The sequence below is a fragment of the Corvus cornix genome, chromosome 14 (assembly GCF_000738735.6).
Source record: "Corvus cornix cornix isolate S_Up_H32 chromosome 14, ASM73873v5, whole genome shotgun sequence".
NCBI classification, from domain to species: Eukaryota; Metazoa; Chordata; class Aves; order Passeriformes; family Corvidae; genus Corvus; species Corvus cornix.
This window is the reverse complement of record NC_046344.1, coordinates 5008523-5030786: the sequence shown is the minus strand read 5'-3', so window position 1 is coordinate 5030786 and position 22264 is coordinate 5008523. Positions and strand designations below refer to the sequence as shown.

Below are 22264 nucleotides of genomic sequence, written 5' to 3'. Positions count from 1 at the left end.
GTGGAAATAATGTTGCCCTCAACGGCCCTGTCTTTCTATCCTCCAGTTCTCTGTTCTCTTCCATGTTTTAGTCTTTTCCCTCTCTCTGTGGGAGGTGAAAGAAGGAGGAATAGAAGCAGCTGGACAATCAGCAGAAAGAGAACGGGTGTTACAGGAAGAAACAGAGATAGGGAAGAAGAAAACAGAGTAGAAATAGAAAAATAATAGGAAAAAAAGAAAAACTGAGAAAGTAAAAGAACAGAAAAAGGAAGTAATTGATGTTGATTTATTTTATTTTGTATCAATATAAATTGTTTTAATTTCAGTCTAAGCCCAAATAAGGGAGATGAACCAGAAATCTTGACGCATAGAGCTGGGCAGGTAATAAAGGGGAAAAGGGAATTCTCTGAGGCTGAGTACAAACCTGTCCCTCATCAGGGCCGCTTTCACCTCCTGCTTACGCTCACGACAAAACCTCTGCAGGGCCATCAATGTGGGATCGTCACGCGTGGCTGTGAGCCCTGCCCGGGCCCTGGGCACAGCACCAGCCCCGGCTGCTGCAGAGCTGCAGGAGCAAACAGAATTCTGCTTTGTCCTGCCCCGGGAGCCGCTTCCCAATGATTCCATGAGGAACAACAGTGCTGCGGGGGATGGAGGGAGGGAGGGGTAGACCTTTTCCTTTTGACAATTAGATGGGAGCTGTTGAAAGCTGCTTTCATGGATGAATGCATGGAGAACTAAGGACGTCTGGCAACTGATTTATGTGATTAGTTTATTGTATAGCACAATTTCCCTCTCCCACATGAAACAGGTCTGTCGCTGGAGTTGGACTTCATAACTACTGAGCTCACTGCCAAAACCCCTCAGCACCTCAGAAGTCAGAAGAGGACCTCAAGTAGGGCACAGACAAAGCCAGTGGGGCAGGAGAAACCGAGCTAATCAGAAAACGCCAATCTGGGCACTCCACAGCTGCATAGGGCCCGATTTCCAGGCAGTTTAACATCTGTGGATTCCAGCGGGAGTCCTGAGTGCTCAGCTGTTGGAAAATCAGAGAACGGGGGGTTCGGGGTTGGGTTGTTTGTCTCCACCCCGCCGGTGTTACTGGGTTCTGGCAGGGCAATCATGACATCCAGTGGGAAACTCCTGAACTACAGCAGCATTTTATGGGTGGAATGAGCTGCTCCTGAGTCTCAAACTACAATTGAACAGTAAGATCATGGCAGGGAAACTGTTCAAGAAAGCTTCTGTAGTGAATGGCTCAGGACTAAGAGTCTTGTGCTGGTCTCCTGAAATCTCCAATACCTAAATGTGTTTTGAAATGTCTCTTCTTGCCAGGGGGAAAAACACTTGTTCTTTGGGAAAGAGCTGACAATAGCATCTCAGTGGGATTGATCCTCACACGGGATTCTCACTTCCATGAAAGGATTTCTTTAATTGTTTTTCTTTTAAATCGTGACTCCCTGACTTTTTGAGATGTCTCAATACCTACAAGGAGGCAGGGGAGGAACTTTTGACAAGGGCTTGTGACAGGACAAGAGGGAATGGCCTTAAGCTGAAGAGAGGTAGAGTTAAATTGGATATGGGGAAGAAATTCTTCCCTGTGAGGGTGGGGAGGCCCTGGCACAGGTTGCCCAGAGAAGCTGTGGCTGCCCCATTCCTGGAAGTGTCCAAGGTCAGGTTAGACAAGACTTGGAGCAACCTGGGATAGTGGAAGGTGTCCCTGTCCATGGCAGGGGGTGCAATGAGATGATCTGTAAGGTCTTTTCCAACTCAAACCGTTCTGTGATTCTCAGCATCCTTAATATTCTGTGAAATCCCAGTCATCCTAATAGTTTCCCTCAGCTCTCTATATTTGTGTCACTTGCCCCGGTGTTTGGAGCAAGCCTGGGGAGGATAAATTATTGGAAACTTAAACTGGACTAGAAGTTTATGGCATAAATAATTGGAAGTACAGACAGAAGTAATGCAGAAAGGACAAATAATCTCATAGAACAGAGGACATGTGCCTGTCTTTTATGATTTCATTCTGCAGCCAGAAGATCTGGGATCCCAGCCACTGCTCCGTGATCACACACCAACTGTTTCCCAAAATGTTTTTTTTTTTTCCCCTCCAGTACCTAACCACGAGACCGGGGGGATTTTCTTTCAAACATGTACTTTGATACTTTAATCCTCACCTCGCCATCAGCCCAGCACTGGTTTGCTCCAGCGTGTTTGCAAGGAATTACACCCCATGTCAGCCAAGGACTGAAGTGTCCCTGGGTGTTGGAGTTCAGATGCCAAAGGAGAGGCTAGATCCACTCGGGATCAGCTGCCAGGGGCAGCCCGGTCTGCGGAGACAAATCCCTGTGCAGTTTAATCTGGCTGAGTAAGGATCTAAGGATGCTGCAGTGCCATGCACATGTGTTCTCTGATGACGTCAGCGATGACGTTTCTCTACGTCACTGCATGGCCTGGCCGCTCGGTCACTCTGGTGGGAACGAACCCCGCTGGGTTCTCCCCGCACGCTACAAACCCCGGCCCCGGTACCCCCGGTCCGGCCCCGGCGCCGCGGCTGCCCCGCACGTCATCCCGGTGCCGCCGTGACGTCACGCCAGTAACACGGGGCACGGCGTGACGTCACTCACCGGGCGGGGCTCCCGCCTCCTCCCTCGGCCCCTCAGGCCCCGCCCCCGCCAGCGAGGCCACGCCCTCTCTCCGCTGATTGGTGCTCGCGCCTCTGTCCCCGCCCCCCGCCCCACCTTGCCCTGCGCCGCGTCACCGGATTGGCCCCGCCCCGCGCGCCACCATCTCCAATTGGAGGACGGGGGTGTTGAGCGACAGCGCTGTCGCCCAGTAAGAGAGGCCAGGGCTCCTCCCCGCGCGGGCGGCGGTGCTCGCTGTGTGAGGGGCCGGGGCCGCGCGTCCCCCGCCCCGCCGCGGCACCGCCGCGACCCCGCGCCGAGGGCTCCGGGCGCCTCCTGCCGCCCCCGGCCCCGCGCAGCCCTCTCCGAGCGGCGCGGGGCGATCGCGACCCCTCCCCGGGCAGGGCCTGCGGGCCGCGCCCCGCCGCCCCCACCCCTCCCCCGGCCGGCCGCTCCCTCCCTCCGCCGAGACGGAGCGAGTAATGGGCGGTCCCGGCCCGTAGCCCCCGGCTGCGGCTGCTCCTCCTCCCGGTCGCAGCGTCTCGGCGGCCTCCGCCCGATGCTGGCGGAGCTCGGGGTCTCGGCGGCGGCGTTGTGAGCGCTCCGGCCGGGCCGCCGCCGCCATGTCCGGCGTGGTGCGTACCCTGAGCCGCTGCCTGCTGCCGGCCGAGGCCGCGGGCCGCGCCGGGGAGCAGCCGCGGAGGGACGGCAAGGAGCGGAGCCGCGATGCGGAGCGGGAGGCGCGGCGGCGCAGCCGGGAGATCGACGCGATGCTGGCCCGGGAGCGGCGCGCCGTGCGCCGCCTCGTCAAGATCCTGCTGCTGGGCGCCGGCGAGAGCGGCAAGTCCACCTTCCTCAAGCAGATGCGGATCATCCACGGCCGCGAGTTCGACCAGAAAGCGCTGCTGGAGTTCCGGGCCACCATCTACGAGAACATCCTCAAGGTGAGGGGCGGCGGAGGGGGGATGGAGGCCGGCGCCGGCACATCCCGCAGCGCCGGGAGCTTGGGCCGTGCCCCGAGCCGCCGTCGGAAAAGGATGTGAGCGCTCGGCCGGGGCGGCGGCTGCGCCCCCCGCCTGCCCCGCCGCGGCTCTCGGTGCTCCCTCCTCCCGGGAAGGGGTCTCGGTGCAGGTGTTTCGGAGGGCGGGGACCTTTGTGCTGCGGGGGGCTGGGGGATGTGGGCTCCGGCGTTACCCGGCTGAAAGCTTCCAGGAAAAAGGCTCAAAGAAAATTTCCCTGCAAAGGGGATTGAGAAAAGCTTTGTGGAAACGCAGAGGAAAGAGGATATAGGTGTGGCCTGCCTTCTGGAAAAAACATTATGAGAGCATCCTCGAAGTCGGAATTGGAGAAACTTCAAGATTTGAAGAAATTAGGAGGAATTTCTCTACTTTTGCAAAGTATCCCCAGTCTGCGTACCTCGAGATGGGACAAGAAAGGGGTCCTTGTACGGATGCTGTGGCTGCAAGTGGTTGTTCCTTGGTACATTTTCAGAAATGGGGGAGTGGAGGCCCGCGGAGTTGGGCAGTGTGGGCCGTTATCAAACCTAGAGCTGAAAGGGAAGTAACTTTGGTTTGGTGCCTTTGCAGGAAAGTTTTTGTTCAGTGTGTGTGCAGGCTTTATAGTGCTGGCAGCGTATTTCTGTATTGACTGGAGAATATAAAACTTGCTGGTAGAGCCTTTGGTCTACAGACCCATATTTCCCAAATTAGGGAAGATCAACCTTGGCAAAGACTGTTTCTTTCAGGGTTACAAGCTTTGATGTCCTGTGCAGGTAGAAGTGATCACATTTCAGAAAATACCTGAAGATATGTAAAAAGCTCACTCAGGAGTGTCTCTCTCTTCATCTTCATAATCTTTCCCTAAAAGAAATGCTGCTTTCCTGCCTATATTTTTCTGTAGGACTGTCTCCATTCTTTTGCGGGCATGGATTTGTGAGGTTATGTGAGATTTCATACAAAGTTAAAGGAAAGGGAACTGTGCAAGTTAAAGATAACGAGTTACTTTTGAGTTTCCAGATTTGTGTTTAAATAGAAGCTTTATGTGCACTTAATAAGTGCATGCATACAATGACTCTTGTTTCTAAGAATGCTGCTAGTCCATAAAGGGCTTTCACTTCTGTTAATGAACAGAAAATTGTTGTCTAATTTTCTTTTCCTTTTTTTTTTTTTGTCCATTTTCAGGCTGGAGCCCATTAACTGCATGAAAGTTGAAATTCAGAAACTTCTCTCTGATTGTAGCTATGTGAGCAAAGAGAGTGTTACAATTTTTTTAAATCTATATGCCTAGAAATAAGGAGTCTTATTTTAGGTCTTAATGCTTATTGTGGTCCTGCCTGTGATTTATTTTTTACTGCTACTAGTTTCAAGTAGTAAAAAAAGCTTTTAGGGAAGCAGTTTGTGAAAATGGAAAAATCTGAGACTCCTTCCTTTTTAAGTTGTCTAAGCAGTAGCAGTTATGGTAAAATGATGTAATATTTTATGTATGCAGAAGGTGTAGAGCTTTCAGCAGTAGAACTTAGTGTGCTTTGGAAAGGAAAGTGTCTCCTTGTAGTAGGGGAGGCAGAGTCACACACTTGAAACACTTGTTTGCTGGATGGCTCTGGGCAGATTTGCAGAATTCAAAGTAGAATCTGGGTCCTCGAGGTAGCAGTCAGGTGTTCTGATAGTTAACAGCATTTCTTGGACTATGTCAGTTGAATCTTTTAAACTCTTTTAATCCTGAAAATAAAATTTGGAAGTAATTTTAAAGTGAGTTAATATGGTTCAGCAGATCGATTGCTCTTTTGGCCTTGTAGATGGTGATTTGGGTGTGTTAAGGTTAGGTTAGGGCTCTCCTCTTGGTACATGTCAGACTCTTCCTTCCCTTGCTTCTCCAGATGACACAGGTGGCTCTTGCATATAAGAATACAGTTTACACTCCCCCCATAAATTTTTGGGGAATAGCTTGGGAATAGTAACTGTGGAAAAAGTAGGCAGAAGGAGGGAGAACAAACAAAGGGAACTAGAAGAGTTTTCTGGTGGGAAGGCAGTAGATGTTTTGTTTGCATTTTTGCTCATCAGGAAGAAACCTGATAACACCTTGATATTCTGCCATACTCATCAGGAAGAAATCAAATACCAAGACAGAATAACGGCTTTCAAAACAGAGTGATGTTGTCAGTGCATTTATTTTAGGGTAATTTTGTAATACTCGCTTGCATTAAACTTTGTTCTGTGGATAAACATCTAGTATTTAAAGTAAACTTACTTAGCTTCTTTGACAAAATAAATTGTCAAGTGCACGTGATTGCTGCTCTTTCTGTAACAGTGTTTAGACTACAGGTTCTTTTTACTTTTTCAGGAAGTTCCATGATCACCCACTACGACTTAACGAAGCCAAGATCACCATGTGTTTAGCTGACAGTAAAAGATCTCGGATGAATTTTTATCATACCGTATGTGGACAAAGTGAAGTGGAAATGATCCTATCAAGTAGCATATAAATCTGTGTGACATTGTCAAGTACAGCTGCAGCAACCTTAGCCCCTTTTTCCACACAGTCCTCAGCATGATCAAACAATGGTCCTGCTAAGCTTCTGCAACACTGAGATCTGAGTTAGAAATGCAGTGTAAATCTCTGGGATTAAATGGTAAATTTTCATTTTCCAGCCATGACTAAACTCTGAAGGAGGAGCATTCCTACTCTCTTTAACAGTGCTGGATATTTCTAAAATGCTTATTGCAGTAGTGTTTAGGCAACTGTACAGCTTATGGAGAATGAAGAAACTGATTCAGAGAATACAATGTAAATCCTCTTTGAAAATAACAGTGCTGAGTGTAATTTGACATTAGTGTCAGCTTCCACTTTATTTTGAGTTTTCACCTTGCTTTTCTGATATCATCTTAATGCTGCGTTCTTTGCTTACCCTGTTCTCTCTGGTTCTCATCTCCCATTTTGGGGAAACCCTAGTTAGAAACAAAATGCTGAAGTAAAATAAACCTATGATACCGAATTTACTTTTCCATTTAGTACAGGTGATGGTTCAGGGCCTTGCTAGCTTTTTCTGGCATTTGTGGGATGGTATTCAAATACAGGAGTTTTGCTTTGGTTTAAGGTAAATAGTCATCGGTTAACTCGGGTTTTGCTTGTTAATCAAGGCTAAGTTTCAAAGTAACTTTTTGGAACTTTTGATGATGGAAGTGAAAAGCAGTAGTGTTAATGTTCTGGTATGAGTACACAGGCTTCAGGACTTCAGCACACCCACCTGGAAAAGGAAAGTGCCTAGGACAGGGCTGTCTGGCTGCTGAGGCGTGAATTTTAAGGTGACTTCTGGCTATGCAGAGAAACTTGGAAAACTTTCATGTACCTTAAATTTCAAATCTTAGCAGTGTGTGGTGGCATTACATGAGTATTTTGATGCTTTTCAACTGTGGCTACAGGAGTCTTTTGATACCTTCCATCCAAAACGGATGGGTTGGCCTTGCTACTCTACTTGGTTCCTTTGATAAAAGTTAAAGAGCTCAGACACTCAACGAGTCACAACTCTGATGTTCCTTGTCTAAATGTATTTTTGTTTCAAGTATGTGAATATCATGCTGCTTAAAAAAACCTGGTTTAGTTGCATAAGAAAATAATTAAAGCAATCTCCAAGCACCAGAGTGGTACTTGCACCAGCTTGTTTAGGAGATTTCGATCTGAAGAGAGGAAAAGTTCAGCTTTTAAAAGCCTGAAGTATAATCTGTTGAGCTCTTTTGGTAATGTTAGTTTTCTTGTTGAGAATGGAAAGACCAGCTCAAGGTTTCAATACATCCATGAGTGTTTTCTTGTTGTTTGTGGCTTGAGCTGTAATGATTGACTGTGGAATTGAAAAGCCTGGAATTGCAGAGGGAAGGACTGCAGAGGAAGTTATGTGTAATTTCATTTCTGAGCTCTGAGTGGGGAAAAAACAAGGAAAGATTCTGAACATGAAAGATCTTTCAGGAGCAGTCCTTTGGGACTTTTGAGTGCAGCTGCAATACATGAGGGGATACCTGAGAGCATTTCTCCTTGATAGCAGGAATATAAGTGGCAGTAAAGCAAAGTAAGTGGCTTGTGCTGAAGGCAGTTTTAAGAATAACTTTAGACTTCTGCAATTAATACTAAATCTGGACTGTTGCTGGGACTCTGTGTACCTTGAATTTACTTAAGTTGTGTTTATGGTGGCTGAAGTAAGGTGGTTGTACCTCCTGTCGTCAACAAACAAACCAAGAAAACTCTTTTGCAACCTTCAGGTTTCAGCCAGGTACAGATGCAAACTCTGGGATATGGAAACAGATTATTCCTCAGTTTGTTTGGAAGCTACACTTGAAAGTGACCAAGTTACTGCTCATTTATAATGTAAGCATATTTCTTCCAGTAGCCTAAAAACTCAGGGGGAATACATCATGTAAAACCCAGTTACTCTTAAAATTACCTTTATTCCACACTTCCCTGGGTTTACATGCAAATGAATTTGGAAGCCCATTAGGAGGTGATGATGGTGACACTCCATTTGTTACTTCAGAGCTGTGATCCATCTGAGTAGTTGGTCTCAGGACAGTGTCAATCTCCTTTCTGCTGGAACAGCCTCTTCTCAGAGGAATGGCAGGGAGAGTGTAGGAACTGTGGTTAATTAGAACCTTTTCCTTTAAATTTAATATAGAAGTGCTAAAGTTCTGTAATAGAACAGCTTTTTAATTCTGATTATCTCTGCTCTGAGCTTATTCTATTAAGAAAAATAATATTCACTAAATTATGTAGAAAAGACAAAAACCCCTGATGAGTCTTGTTGATCTTGTTGTTCTGGGTTCATTTAATCAATGCACCTCTTACTAACTTCTAGTTAGTATTTTCCAGTATTTTCTATGTCTTAAATGTAAATTCTATCAACTCTGGTGGTCCCATTGCATTTGGGGTGTCTCTTGGTTGGGCTAGGAGACAGCAGTCTCTCTTCATTATGGCAGATACTGGAAGAGGAGTAATGATCAGTAGCAAATGATAACTATTCATAGTTGTTCCAAAATGGAGCTCACAATGCTCTTGAGATGTAGTCATTAGTATTGCAGAACATGACTTAGTCCCTGGAGACTGCAGGCACATACTTTGATGTCTTCCAGACAAAAGTTTAGTCACTGGAGTGACTAAATTTGGGAGGTTACATTATATTCACTTGGTTGACTATACATGCATTTTTCTAATTAGTTTGGAAACAGTGTTGGCAAAAAAATTAGCAAATTGTGCTGTTAAAAATGTTTGCAGGAAAACTTCGGAGCAAGCCCTAGTGCACGTTGTCTGAAAAAGTAAGTTCAGTGCAAATTCCAACATGGAAAAAGCTGAAAAAAATTGGAGGCTGCAGAGTTTCCAAATGAGTTTCCACCACTTGCCTGGGATTTTTCAGCCTAGTGAAGGTTGGGAGCTGGTCTCACCCTGGCACTGAAAGCCCTGTCTGAGCCCGTGTGCTGGGTACTGAATCCATGAGGGCAGCATGGCAGGGATACGTTTGGAACTGCAGATGCTACTTGTTCTCTCTTAGAAAGCATGAACTGACTATGAGCTGATATTGGTGTGATGGTCTCAGGGCAAGCAGAAAGCTGGTCATACAAGTCTGAAAGCATTAACTGGGAACTTTTTGTGAGGTCCTGCACCAGTCGTCATCTCTGAGGTCATCCTCTGTCTACTCTGTGCTGAGTTACAAGTAAAGTTTGCACTGAGTATTTTCCTTCTGCTGCATTTATCGTCATTTTGCTGGGTTCAGTCAAAGACAAGGACTCTTTTCAGAGTTTCCAGACAAGCAGACATCGCTGCTGCTCCCAATCCAGAGACTCAGTGGCTAATCCAAATGTTTTTTAATATTTGTGTTCCTGTGGACGAGGTAAATGACACTTCCCCTTTGTTCTCATTTTTTATTTGTATGTTGGGCTGGAAGGTAGGTCATCTTTGCTGTTTGCCCTGCTCTCACCTGGGTGGTACTGGAATATGAGTGGTGAGAGGACATGCATAACTGGGGAGCCTTTTCGTTGTCTAACTGGGCCAACTGGTGCTGTTCCCACCCCTACCCTTGTGTCTCACCTCACAGCAAACTAATACAGGCAATGGAAATCACTTTTTATATAAATGACCAGGTTTTTAGTGATGTTTGCTCACTGGGTTGTGGGCTCAGGCAAATGACAAACCTATCAGGACAGGGTGGAACTCCACTGCCAGGAAAGATGTCCCTTTTGATGGTACCTTGTAGTTTGACTGTTCTGCAGTCTGAAACCTTATCCTAAATAACATTGGGTTCTCTACTACTGCTTGGCTGTAATGCTCCAAGGACATAGATCAAAGAAAAACTCTTTTAATGCTTTTATGATGGTGTGCTGTAAAAATCTGATTGTCGTGCTATCACTCTGTAGTAGGTCACCTTCTCTGCAGTGTTCCAGATGGCAATTTACAAACAGTGCATATGATTCTATTTGCTAACTTTATTTTTAAAAATTGTGCAGCTGGACCTGTGTTCCTGTGGCTGCATCACCTTGTACTGTTCCTCTGGCTCCAAGGAATATCTGCAGGTTGAGGTGGGAGCAATCCTGTTGGCAGTAGCTCAGATTTATATTGGTCTCTGTGAGATGAGATCCCCAGAATTTTGCCAGTTCCTTGTCAACAACAGGAAAAGCACTCAGTAGGAAACAAGTTTGAATCTCCCTGTGCCTGCAGTGTTCCTGTTGCTTTACAGCCATAAGAGAAGACAGCAGTGCCTGTTAGCTGTGACCTGGAGTCCCCCAGGCAGTACTCAGCAGGGATCAGCACTTCTCTCAGGACAATAAGGTCCATAACTGATACGTAGATGCTGGAGATTTTGGGGGTTGCTGTGAGGTTAAACAGTGTATTAATGGTCAAAGTGTAAAAAGTAGCTGCTGTAGTATTTCATGTGTAACAGTTACTGCTGGGTCTGTGATCTTAGACCCAGTAGCAGTTCCCTAAAATTATTTTGAGAAAATGCACTGTATGAGACTCTTCTATTTGTATACAAACTCTGAGCAGGTTTGCATCTTCTCTCTGGACACTGACTGGAATAATCAGTTTTTTTGATCACTTGACTGCTGGTGTGTGCATGGAAGAACCTGGCCTTGCCTGTGAGTGAGTGCCCCCCAGACCTGTTGTGCCAATTCTGTGTATGGTGCTTAACTGAGGGGTGTTCACTTGGCCTCTGTGTTGGTCCATCTGGTCAAAGGTGTGAGGTTTTAAGGATGATGAATCCAAGTATTGGAGTATGTGAATAATTTAAAAAGTGAATGTTGTGTTTTATGAAGCAGTCTAAGTACAGATACAAGATGTGCTTAAATCATGCTGCTCTTTAGATACTGCAACACTTCTTTTCCTGTATGGGCAAATATCTCTGGCTTCGATTGACATTAGCTCGTGATAACCTTTCTAATAATTCCTACAAATTCATTTAATTATTATTTAAAAATACAAGAGAACCTGGATTTTTTTCAAAGCTAGGGTGCTTTCAAGAGTAAAGGAGAAAAATTATATTTGAGCCGGTCCCAGTAATGAGCATTTGTGTAAATGCTCCTAAAGCCTTCCTACTGCTGGTGAGTAGCAAACATGCTCCAAACAGCTGTGTTGTGTCAGGCCAAGGAGCTCGGGCTTTGTCTATGACATGAAAAAACAACCCACAACCAAAAACGGGTACGAGCACAAGGCAGTGTAATCCTTTGGTGTGCTCTTCCAGTTATTGGCAGCCTTTGGTTTTGGAAATTTCTTGAGCCAGGATTTGCATCTGGAATGTAATCGAATAGTCCTCTTTGGACTTTCCTTCTACCTATTTGTCTTCATGGCTTTTTGAGTCCATTTTTGCTTTTGGCCAACATCCTGTGTAAATGCATTTGTCTGGCCAGAGCTGTGTAGGTTTCTAGTTCAAATTGCTGTTTGATAAATCATATTTGTCTAGCAAGGGGAAGGAGAAAAACAGTCTTTGTCTATTTCCTTTCTGCAAGTGGTTTGTAATTTCTGTAAGTTTCTTGTATACTGTGCCTTAATTATCTTTTTTTGAATCTGTGGATTTCTAGATTTAATGTTTTCTTCTGTGTAAGATGCAATACTTCATGAAGTAGATCACATCACACTCTGTTACATCTTTTTCTTCTACCCTGATTCCATTCAGGCTTTGTGCATGCCAGGGATTTATGCAGTGACTTGAATATATTAAAAATTATTAGGAAAGGAATGGAACAGAGAATTTCCTATTTTTTCCTCCCTAGCTGGTGCTTCCATTATGCTGCTGGTTTGCTATTTTCTAATGCCTGACACTATCCTTATCTGTGAGTTCTAATTCTATCCATCTGTGCTTATTCTGGGTCCTGCAGCATAAAAGCTTTAAATTAGTTGAAGTGTTCAGAAGTTTATTCCACATCTAAAGTTGTTGCTTCATTTTTTTTCCATATTCCAAATTTGAAAACAGAATGGTAATTGATGGTGTTCAGCCTTATGAATGAAAGAGTGAATTGACATTTTCTGTAGTAGCAGAAAATGAGAAAAACTGTCAGGAAAGGGGTAGGAAAAGTGTCTTGCTGGTGTTTCCAGTGAGAGGAAACCTTTCCTATGGTAGCTTGCTCTGCAGATTAATGAGGCAAGGATTATCAAATGCTCGATGAGGTTGCAAAATACAGTGTTACCAGTAAGTCTGAGATGCGAGAATAGCAGTACATAGGATCTAAATTTAGTGATTTCTCTGTTTCTCCTCATCTTTCTGACATCTGTTTGTAGCATTTATGGAACTGTTTTGTGGAGATGGAGAAATGTTAAGTTTAGATTCACTTTCTTGAGGATTTTGCTGAGTCACACTTCTAACTGCTAAGAGTTGGGAGGAAGAAACATTGACTATTTTACTCATTATGTAAAGCTTTTATTCCTGATGTGTTTTAGAGACACATCTTGAAGCAGATGTGTTCTAAAAAATTTGAGAGGTGCTGTTCCTGTGGGTGTGCACAGGACAGGATTCCTGCTAACCTCTATCCTGTTTTTTTATTTTCTTCATTCAGTGTGTGTCTGTTTGTCAGTGCTGATGCTGATGTCCTACTACTGAATCACTTTGTCCCAGATCAGGCTCCACATGTGACTTGGTGGCAGCACCTCTGTCTCTAGAGCACTGAGAGGAAGGTGCTGATGCCACGTGCTCCCCATGGGTGACCTTACAGTAGTTAATGCATTCCCACAGGGTCTGTGGGACCTAAGTTTAGTTCCTTCTCTTGCCTCAGGGAGGGTCAGACCTGCATTTCCAACGAGCAGCAGCCAGCAGATAAGTGACTATTCTGGGACTGGAGCAGTCTCTACGCCCTTGATTGAAACTGTTCTGTGGTTTTCTCCACACAAACAATGAAACTTTCCCTAATAACAAACAGTCTCTTGAGAACCTCTGTGTCTCCAGTGGGAGCTGGGAAAGTCAGAGTGATAGTGTGGGGAAGTGCACTTAGACTGAGGTCCCAGTGCTCTTTTATCCAAGCAGGAATTGTGCAGTCCTGCAGCCATTCCTTTGAGATGCTCTGCAGTGGCTGTGAGATGGAGAAGAGTTAAACCAGCCCCAGAGCTGGAGCTGAGCAGCTGGGGGAGATCCTGCAGAGCTGCGCCCAGGCAGGAGAAAGGTCAGAGCTGCGTGGGCTGGGAGCTCTGTGCGGGGCCCGGGGCAGTGTGGGGAGGTGGTGATCCGTGGGGGATGGTGATCCATGGGGAAGTGGCCAGGGAGATGGTGATCACTGTCCCCCCCACAGTGCTGACTCACCATTTTATACACACCAGTTCTCACTGAGCAAAGACAAACCTGGCGTGAAACACCTAGAAATAACTGTGTACTGCTGGTCTCAAGTCACCACCATGCTCTGGAAAAATCTCCCAAGTTCTTGACTGGGCATAGTGGGGAGCTGACCCTGCCTTTCAGTTGCAGCCAAGATGGGGGTGTGTGCAAGGGATGGTTTGCAAAAGTGTCTGAAGCTGTGAGATGTCGTGGAGGCATCTGCAATTCAGAGACAGAGCATTCTACATGGGTTTTTCATGCTTCTGTTTGTTAGTTCAAATAACGATCTAAAGACTTCTGTTAATAAAGGGATCAACTCTGCAACTAGGAATGAGAGTTGGCTTTTGGTCTGTATGATGGAGTTACTAAATAGTTATGTCTGGGATTTAAAGCAGCAGTTGGTAAATATATTTGATTTTAGTCTTTTTGTGGTATTGTGGAGATATATTCTCTACTTTATAAAAAGAAGTAACAATCAGTAGAGAATCATAAATATTTACATTTTTGGGAAGCTGCACTTCAGGAGCACTGTTGGGCAGTGACAACCACGACACTTTTCTTTGAATTCCTATTCTGTGACACTCCACTAAGTTGCTTCTCACTTCCCTCTCTAATCTTAGTTGCTATTGGGAAGTTGCTGTTGTGGTGCTGCTAAAGGACTGGAGAGCAGAAAGGTTCAAGTGTTAAGAAAACATACATGCAGTCTTGATAGCTTAAAATATGCAGAAAGAGAGATCAGTCCAGTAATGTGGAGGCTCATGTGAATAGCTGTGGAAACAGAACTTCAGTTTTGGAGATTTTTTTATTTTATTTATTTTCATATCTCTAAATCCAAAGATCAACACAATGAGAAAAGTAATTCAATATAACCCACAGATTTTACTTGTGAACTCGATGGTACTTGAGATGCTGAGTCACCATTAGCAGTTCTATCCATTACTAAAATGGTGCTTGCTATTGAGAAATAAATATTGGCCATTGGAAGCTATTTACTGCAGGTGAAGTTGGATTCAAGACTGAAGCTTAGAATTTCCTTAACCTCATGTGTTTGGCTTGTTGCCATGAATATGAAATTAACTTTCCATAAAAACTGCAAAAATGTGAAAATAAGCAGCTCAGTAATCCTGAACTGAAATGAGAACTAGGTAGGTTTGCTTCCAGATTTCTCTTGCAGTATTAGAGTAGCAAAACCTTCCTGTCACACATTGCTTAGCAAATGTGTGGCGAGTTCAAAAAGTAAGCTGATTCTGAGGAAAACTGGATCTGCTTTCCTGAGCCTGGTAGCTTTGGAATCTATGCAGTATCTTCAGTCCTCTAATGCTCTTCTGATCTCCCTAATGCTTGAGAAAGCTGGGATGTCCTTTTTGGTGTCTAAAACCCAAATGCAAAGAAAAAGATGGAAGAACATGGTTTCAGGCATGGTGTTACTTTTAAAACTAGAGCTATGTTGATCACACGTTAGTTCCCAGACAGTTTTCTTAATTCCCAGACACTTTTCATACTCTCATTGATGTTTACTTTCATTATCTGTTGGTAGCACTGCTTGTTGCCATTAGCTGTTGCCGCTAATACTTTTTCCACCTGGGGAAATATTTTGTGGCTAAATTGCTTACAGAAGCAGGCTCTATCTTACTTCTGTTGGAGATGTTGCAATAAACAGTGTTTATGATTCTCTCCTGAGTTCAGTCTTACCAGAACAGTGTCAAAAAAATAATCTTCAAGTACCTTCAAGTCCTTGTTCTCTTACACTTTAATCTTTTTATCACTGACTTTCTTATCTGAATCATTCTTTAGGGCTGCAGGGTTCTGGTTGACGCACGGGACAAACTGGGGATCCCTTGGCAGTACACAGAGAATGAGAAGCACGGAATGTTTCTGATGGCCTTTGAAAACAAAGCTGGAATGCCCATCGAGCCTGCCACCTTCCAGCTCTATGTCCCTGCCCTGGGTGCGCTCTGGAGGGATTCAGGAATCAAGGAAGCCTTCAGCCGTCGGAGCGAGTATCAGCTGGTGAGTACATCCGTCTCTGTGGTGGGAGGAGAAAGTTCTGCTGTATAAATCTCGCCTCAGCTGAAAGACATCTTGCTACATGCAAGATGGAGCCACCCTGTTAGCTGTTTGTAGGAGTGCTGTAAATCTGAGCACTTCAGCAGCAGAAACAAGTGGTAATTGGATCCAAACTTGAAAAACTACATGGCAGTAAGAGGGAGTGGAAAAGTGCATGACTGGATAAACTGGAAGAGCAAGAGAAACCAAAAAAGGCAGGAATTGGTTGAACTAAAAATATTTTAGCAGCTCAGTAGATCTGTTCATAGTAGGTCACTGATGAAGGCACACTTAATTTGTAACTTTCCAGTCCTGCCAGCCTGCACTGTATTGATACTGGCGAACTCTTCCTGCATGCAGCTCTTTTGAAGTGAATGCAACACCCATTCCGGCTGCTGCTCCCTGGCTGTTTCTTTTCATCCTGACGTCTGCAAGTGAAACTTGGATAAGCAACTGAAAGATGACAGAGTAAAAATGTGCTCTCTTCCCTGCTTTCTTGTTGGGTCTTCATGCTCTTGTGCCAAAATAGCTGCACTTCTGGTATGGGATATGTTTCTGACAGCTGTTCATAATCCACTCCTTTTTCTTCATATGTACAAGATGGAGAGGATTTTTTTTTTCTTCTCTTTTTCTTCCCTGTTTTGTGGAACAGGATACTGATCCAAACAACCTGGTAGCACAATTACTGTTATCATTGTTTAATTAGAGGGGTTAAAGGATAGAAACGTGGCTTTGTATAGTCTCCCTTAGACTCTCTCACAAGGGAAGTAGATACAGCTGAAGGAAAACGAGAACTAGAGAAATTGGATAGTGAAATTCTGATTATTCCCTGATGCTGCTTCTCTGTGTGGGTTCTCTAGTGTCTGATGCTGTAGTTAAACTCATGTTGCAGCCCTTGGGTACTTGTCTGTCTCCACTAATAAGATGCCTGTTTGAGTCTTGTTGTTGCATATCTTTGAAATCTGTCTCTGAAGTATCATGAGACTGCCAAATAGGTGAAGAATAAATGAAATGGTGAAGTAAAATTGTCACAGGATGATTGAATAAACCTCACTTCCTTAGGCTAAAAATGAAACAATTTCCATGTTACAGCACTGGGGGCGGGGGAAGGATGTGCAGGGGGAGAGAGGATGGATTAATTGTTCCATTATTCCTAGCGTCTGTAGACACAGGCTTTGCTGTTCTAAGCACTGTTCAAATGTGAAATACAGAGATGGTTTGTGCCACGGGGAACTTGAATTTACCATGAAACAACTGCTAAGAGAATCCAGTATAGTAAGCAATAGTGGCATCAGCAGCCTGTTAAGATTGTTTATTTTTTATCCCTGGGAAATGCTGTGGTCAAGCATGGATTTTGTTTGTCGAGGGAGATTCAGATGGGGATCATGTGGGAGGTTCATTCCTGTGCTGGTTAGCAATAAAGTAGTATCAAACTGGGGAGGGGGGAAAAAGTCCCATTTGTTGAATAAATAGTGTTCCAAAAGTAGTAGGCCTACCTCTGCATTCCCTGGCTTAGAGGATTAAACAGGAAATACCAAAAAAATAAAAAAGCCCCAGAGAAACAAAGCAGAGAGGCATGCAAGTGATCATTTGATATGCTGTCATCTTCAACACTGTGCTACAGTTCCGTGGTGCATCCTTTTGGATGCCATTGATGGAACCTGTGTAGTGTTGCTGGAGCAGCTGGAGCTGCTGCAGGCACCAGGGCTGTTACCCTGTCAGTAGTGCAACCATGAGTGTCACGAAAACACTGTGACTCCATCCCAGTCCTGCACCTGTGGCACTGACAACGTGAAAATCTGGGTGCTGTTATTTTATTGTGCAGGCTGCATCACCAGGGGATTAGAAACTGCCTCAGTTGTAACTAGCAAAAAGCACTTGGCTGCATAAAAGGTTTTTAAATGTAGTACATTGGTCTCAAGGATACAAATGCTGCTTGGATTAAACAAATTATTAACACTGTAGTAACTTGAACAAGTTTCCATTGCTTCCTTCTCAGTTCAGTAGATGTCTGATTGCCTGAGTATATGGGAATAAGCAACTGTACTATTCCTTTTCAAAAAAAGTTTAAAACTACATAACATTTTAAAGAAAGAGGTGGTTTAAGGAGATGCCTAATTTGTAATTGCATATGATATGTATAAACCCATACCTTCATTTAGTTTAAACCCTTGCTGGATATAGACTTGTGTAAATAAATAGAAGCCAGATATAGTGGACTCTGAGAAAATAAATCTTTTCTGAACTGATTTTAACTCAGGCTAAAGAAAACCTCTGCATCAGCACTCTCTTTCTTCCCTAGTATAAGCGAGCTATTAAATGGAATATGCTGGGTTTAAACTGAATTTATTATCTTTAAAATAGTTCTTAAACCATCACCAAAATTTTGCAGCTTTACATTACTGTGATCTTTCTGAATGTGCCTTGACACTGTTTGAAAAAACAACCCCATTCAGCATTGGCATTTTCTTCACCCTGGTCTTGGCATCAACTGAACACCAGCTTCTTTTTAATCATTGTTATTTTGGCTTCAAAGCTGTAGGATTATTGGTCTGCTCTTGAATGCTCTGTTTCTCCAGGAAGTTGTGTGACTGTTAAAAAGTAAAACACGTTGGTTTGTTGACTAGAGCTGAAACTTGCAGTGTACAGGTGCCTTCCTATGGTCTGCAATGCCCAGCTCAGTGGCTGACTCAGCAGTAACAAACTTGTTGAAAGAAAACAGCTCTGACCATAACCCTGTGCAATCTCAAAGCTGCTTCTCTGGCACCAGAGAAGCTGCCTCTAGGCATTTGAGTGTTTTCTGCTTTATACTCAGTGCCTACAAGTGCTGGTTGTAAATCCCTGTCTGGGTCTTAGAGCGTTTCAGAAGTGAGTGGGTGGATTCTACAATAGCAGGCTGCTTTTTTTTTTGCTTTTGTCTTCCCAGCCTTTCTTAAAGCAGACTAACCAATTTTGCTTTCTTTTCGCAAACATCAGCCTCTCGCTCTTCCCCTGCCCCAGCCAGTCCCCACCAACCCAAGTTCCTCTTTTCCTTGTATGGGAGCCAAGTAGTTTGGGGACAAAAGCTTCATTGTATGTTTGCTTCCATTGTCACGTCTGTCCTCGTTTTTTAACTACTGGAATAGGAATTCCTTTGTAATCAGAATGGGATTTTTCTCCCTTCTCGCCTGCCCTCATTATTCCCCCACCCCATTTTCTGTCTGTGTGTTAGAAGGGAATACATTGGTCATGAGTCTCCAAATGTCCTGTAACGATTGTTCTTAGGAGGGTGCCTGTGGTAGTTTGGGCAAGGGGCTGGAAATCCCCCATTAGCAGCAGGGGGAGACAAATCCCACTGGGAATGGTTTCTCGAGAAAGGGCCATGGGATTTCCAGCAGGATTTAGCTGCGAGGGTGGAAGCTTCTTCAGTTTGAGCCTAATGACAAGTACTAGGGTGTACTTGGGAGTTTGGGTGTGTGTATCTGCAGGCTCTTTTTCACCCATAAATGACATTTCCTTTTATGCTGTAAATGGTGGAGACCAAGGCCAAGATAGGAATTGCTTTGGTCATGTGGTTTCTGTTCCATTTTGTGGTTTGGGATTTTTTTTTTTGGTTTTTTCCATCCTCTCAGGTCTCTAGTGTGAGAATGTGAGAAGCCATTCACTTCTTTAATGTGTCCAGAGCAAAAAGTATTGACACAAGGTTAGATACTCTTTTGACTTCTTGCAGCTTGGTGTGCTTGATGTCATTGTGGGTAAAGATGGGATAAATAGGGCTTGTAAGGGGAAAAAAAATTATATTTTTGTCACGGGCAGAACAGATGCATAGTGATGAGCAGATCTGCCAAGGCCATCATGTGGCTTCATCAGTTCTTAGAGCAAAATTGACATTGTTGATATAGAGAATATGTTCATGATCCGTCACCAGAATATCAATTGAAATTGTTGCTATTAATATTATTATTGACATTCACTGCACTGTTAAAAGACTTTCTGGTGTTTTAATAGCTTTTTTAAAAAGAAAAAATAAATGTCAGCATTAATGGGAAGTTGTGGTTCCTGAGAGGGAAGTAAGACTCTTGCAAATATAGACAAAAACCTTACTACTGTATCCATAGCTATTTTTAGATGTGTGCACAGGGAATTGTATGGAACGCTTCCATTAATACTTCAAATACTGAGAGCCTCTGAAGCCTTGGATGTGGAAGACTCTGGAAAATGTTTTAAAGACCCATTCTTTTATATTCATTCACCATTCTGTGTGTGTTTGAGGTAAGGGGGAATTGGGGGTATTTGTAATAGGACGTGGGTCACTCCCCTGAGAATTAGATGTGGAGTTTGTTGTTTTTCCTTTAAGCAGACCCTGGAATTGGTTAAATTCTGCCTGCCAGGACAGGCAGTGTGCTGCAGAGGGAACAGCTTGCTCCTTGGGGTAGGAGAGCTTTGTTGCTGCATTCTCCCCATGCAAGGAGCTGATGGCTTCAAAGCCTCACAGGCAGCCAGCTGTGTGTTCTGAGCAGCGTGGAGGGGAGGCACCAGTTACTCACACTAATTCGTGATTCAGAGTAGGCAAACTGGCTTAAATGTCTTTATTTTTGTACAGAAGTGCTCGGTACAGCAGTGATGTAATCAGGAGTTGGGCTGTACATTGGCCCTGAGGCACTGGGAGATTTTGTGGCTGCATTTGACTGAAGCCAAGTGAATTGAGAGATGGGGCAGCAGAGAACTGACTTAATGTGAGAAGTAGGTGATTTTTGAAGTGACATATGCAATGAAATCTACAGCAATGGGCTGTATTTTGTGAGAGTTCTTCAGTGCACTTTAGCAGAGATTTCCTGAATCCTGAAGTATGGACTTTCCAACTGTTTATTTCTCTTCAAGATGCAATGGCAGAGTAGAGGCAGCCCTAAAAGCATGTTTCTGGGCAATTTGCTCTTTCAGCACATATGGCACAGCCCTGAAATGCAGGAATACTTGTGCCTGGCATCGCTGTAAAACACTTGCTGATGCACTTGAGGAAATACCGAGTGTCAAATCAAGCCCATCTTATACAATTGGCTGTAACACAAAAATGAGCTCTTCTCTTTGCAAACTACTGTTTGAATATGAGCTTACACAAGAGACTCTGAATGTTGCCTATTCTGCAAGGATGATTTTTTTTTTTTCCCAGAGCCGTGAAACTCTCATATTTCATCAGTGAAATCCGCTGAGGCTTGACCAATGCTGGTGAGATATACAAAGGCAATAACCACACTGCTCAAAGGGCCAGCCTGGGAAATCTTGTTACCATTTAATGCATGTAATTGGGACTAGGCAGCAACTCTTTGCCAAATTACTTTTGAGCTCTGCGTGGGTATTTCCTAGCTTGCAGGACTCCTGTGAAACTAAATTATTTCTGGGAAGTTACGTGGTTTTTTGTTTTCTTTTCTAGATCTGGATGGGACATACCGCTCTAACCCACAACATTTTTTACAAAACAAGGGATTGACAGTAGAGCTACAGTGCAGAAACTCACGATTGCTGTTGCTGAGCCTTAATTTTTTGTATTGGCACACTATTAGTGCTGAAAGTCAAGTGTATCTGTTTCTAACAATATTCTATGATTTATTTCTTTTTTAAAGCTAATTGTGAAGCTGTGGATGGTAAATAGGCTTGTCTGAAATACAGCTAGTACATGTAAGGAATGATAAGGTGGCTATATTATATATATATATATAAAATACAATAATAGTCCCTTATAATCTGGTTTTATGTTAGAATTCTGAAACTTTGCCTTATCTGACAAGAGGTGTTGTATTAACCTGAAAGATCACAGACTTGCAGACTTTATCAATGCAGCATGAATAATGCCCTTCTCTGGACTTGTACAGAAGGGAGAGTTAAGAAGATGTTTCTTAGTTAAATATCTGAGCAAGGTTTTAGGCCGGTGTCATGGCAATTAAGTGCCAGAGATCCAGATTTAAATTCTTAGTTCTAGTTCTGTTTCCAGTCCCAAGAGCTCCAAAGTTTATGGTCGGGTTATGGAGTCTGACTCATCTTTGTACAGCAGGAGAAGTTAATTGCTTGTTTAAGTGTAATACTGCAAAGCATGGTGGCTGCTCTGCAGCAGGAAGGATTAGCAGCTGGAGTCCCTGGCTTCTAATCCTGTCTCTATAACCAAATAGGAAAATTTTTTTCAGAGCAAGGTCTCAAGTAAGAACCCTCAAACAGAAGTGGCATTTTGTTAAAGGAGGTGAAAGTTAGTGAGTTATAGTTTAGGTTTCATTAAAAATTGAGAGATAACAAAGCAACATGCAGCTGGAAACCTTCACACAAAATTCTGTGGATATTGGCTAAGGCTGTGGAGTTCATCCGTTTGCATCTGCAGAAGTTAAATCCTCAGTCTGCTATTATATTTGCAATATTCTAAAAATAAATGTTAAAATGAGATATGTTAATGGGCCTGCTGCCACCAGAGAGCTCCTGGAGCAGTGTGGGGTTTGGCTGTGCCAGTGTGTCTTGACAGTCAGGGATTCAGCCTGAGGACTGAGCTGGAGCAGGAGGCACAGTTGGAGATGTTGGCTGTCACCCACAGGAAGGAATGCTGCTCTTGGTACTCTCAGTTTTGCTTTAAGTGCCATTGAACAAGAGGTGAGAAGAACTTGCATTTCAATTAGGCTGGATTCACAACCGTTTAGAGAATCACTGCGAGTCATTTTGAATTCTAGGAAAACCTGCTCTTGCAATATCTTTTCTCAGTGATAGGAGCTGTTCTCTGAGGCAGAACCAACCTTTACCATCACAGAAAGCTGTGTAAGATGGGTAAAACAGTCATTAGCCATTCTTAAATACTGTCTGCTATTGGAGAGAAATAAGAAGAACCAGA

The 22264-nt window shown here is 44.0% G+C and overlaps 1 protein-coding gene across 1 annotated transcript in view; it reads left to right on the top strand.

Moving 5' to 3' along the window:
* Positions 1-3030: 3030 nt before the first annotated feature.
* Positions 3031-22264, top strand: part of GNA12 (G protein subunit alpha 12) — a 41390-nt gene continuing 22156 nt past the window's right edge. The window contains exons 1-2 of the mRNA XM_039560251.1: positions 3031-3547; positions 15169-15384. Coding sequence (XP_039416185.1) covers positions 3227-3547; positions 15169-15384 — 537 coding nt within the window. The 5' untranslated portion in view covers positions 3031-3226. The remainder of the gene's footprint in view (positions 3548-15168; positions 15385-22264) is intronic.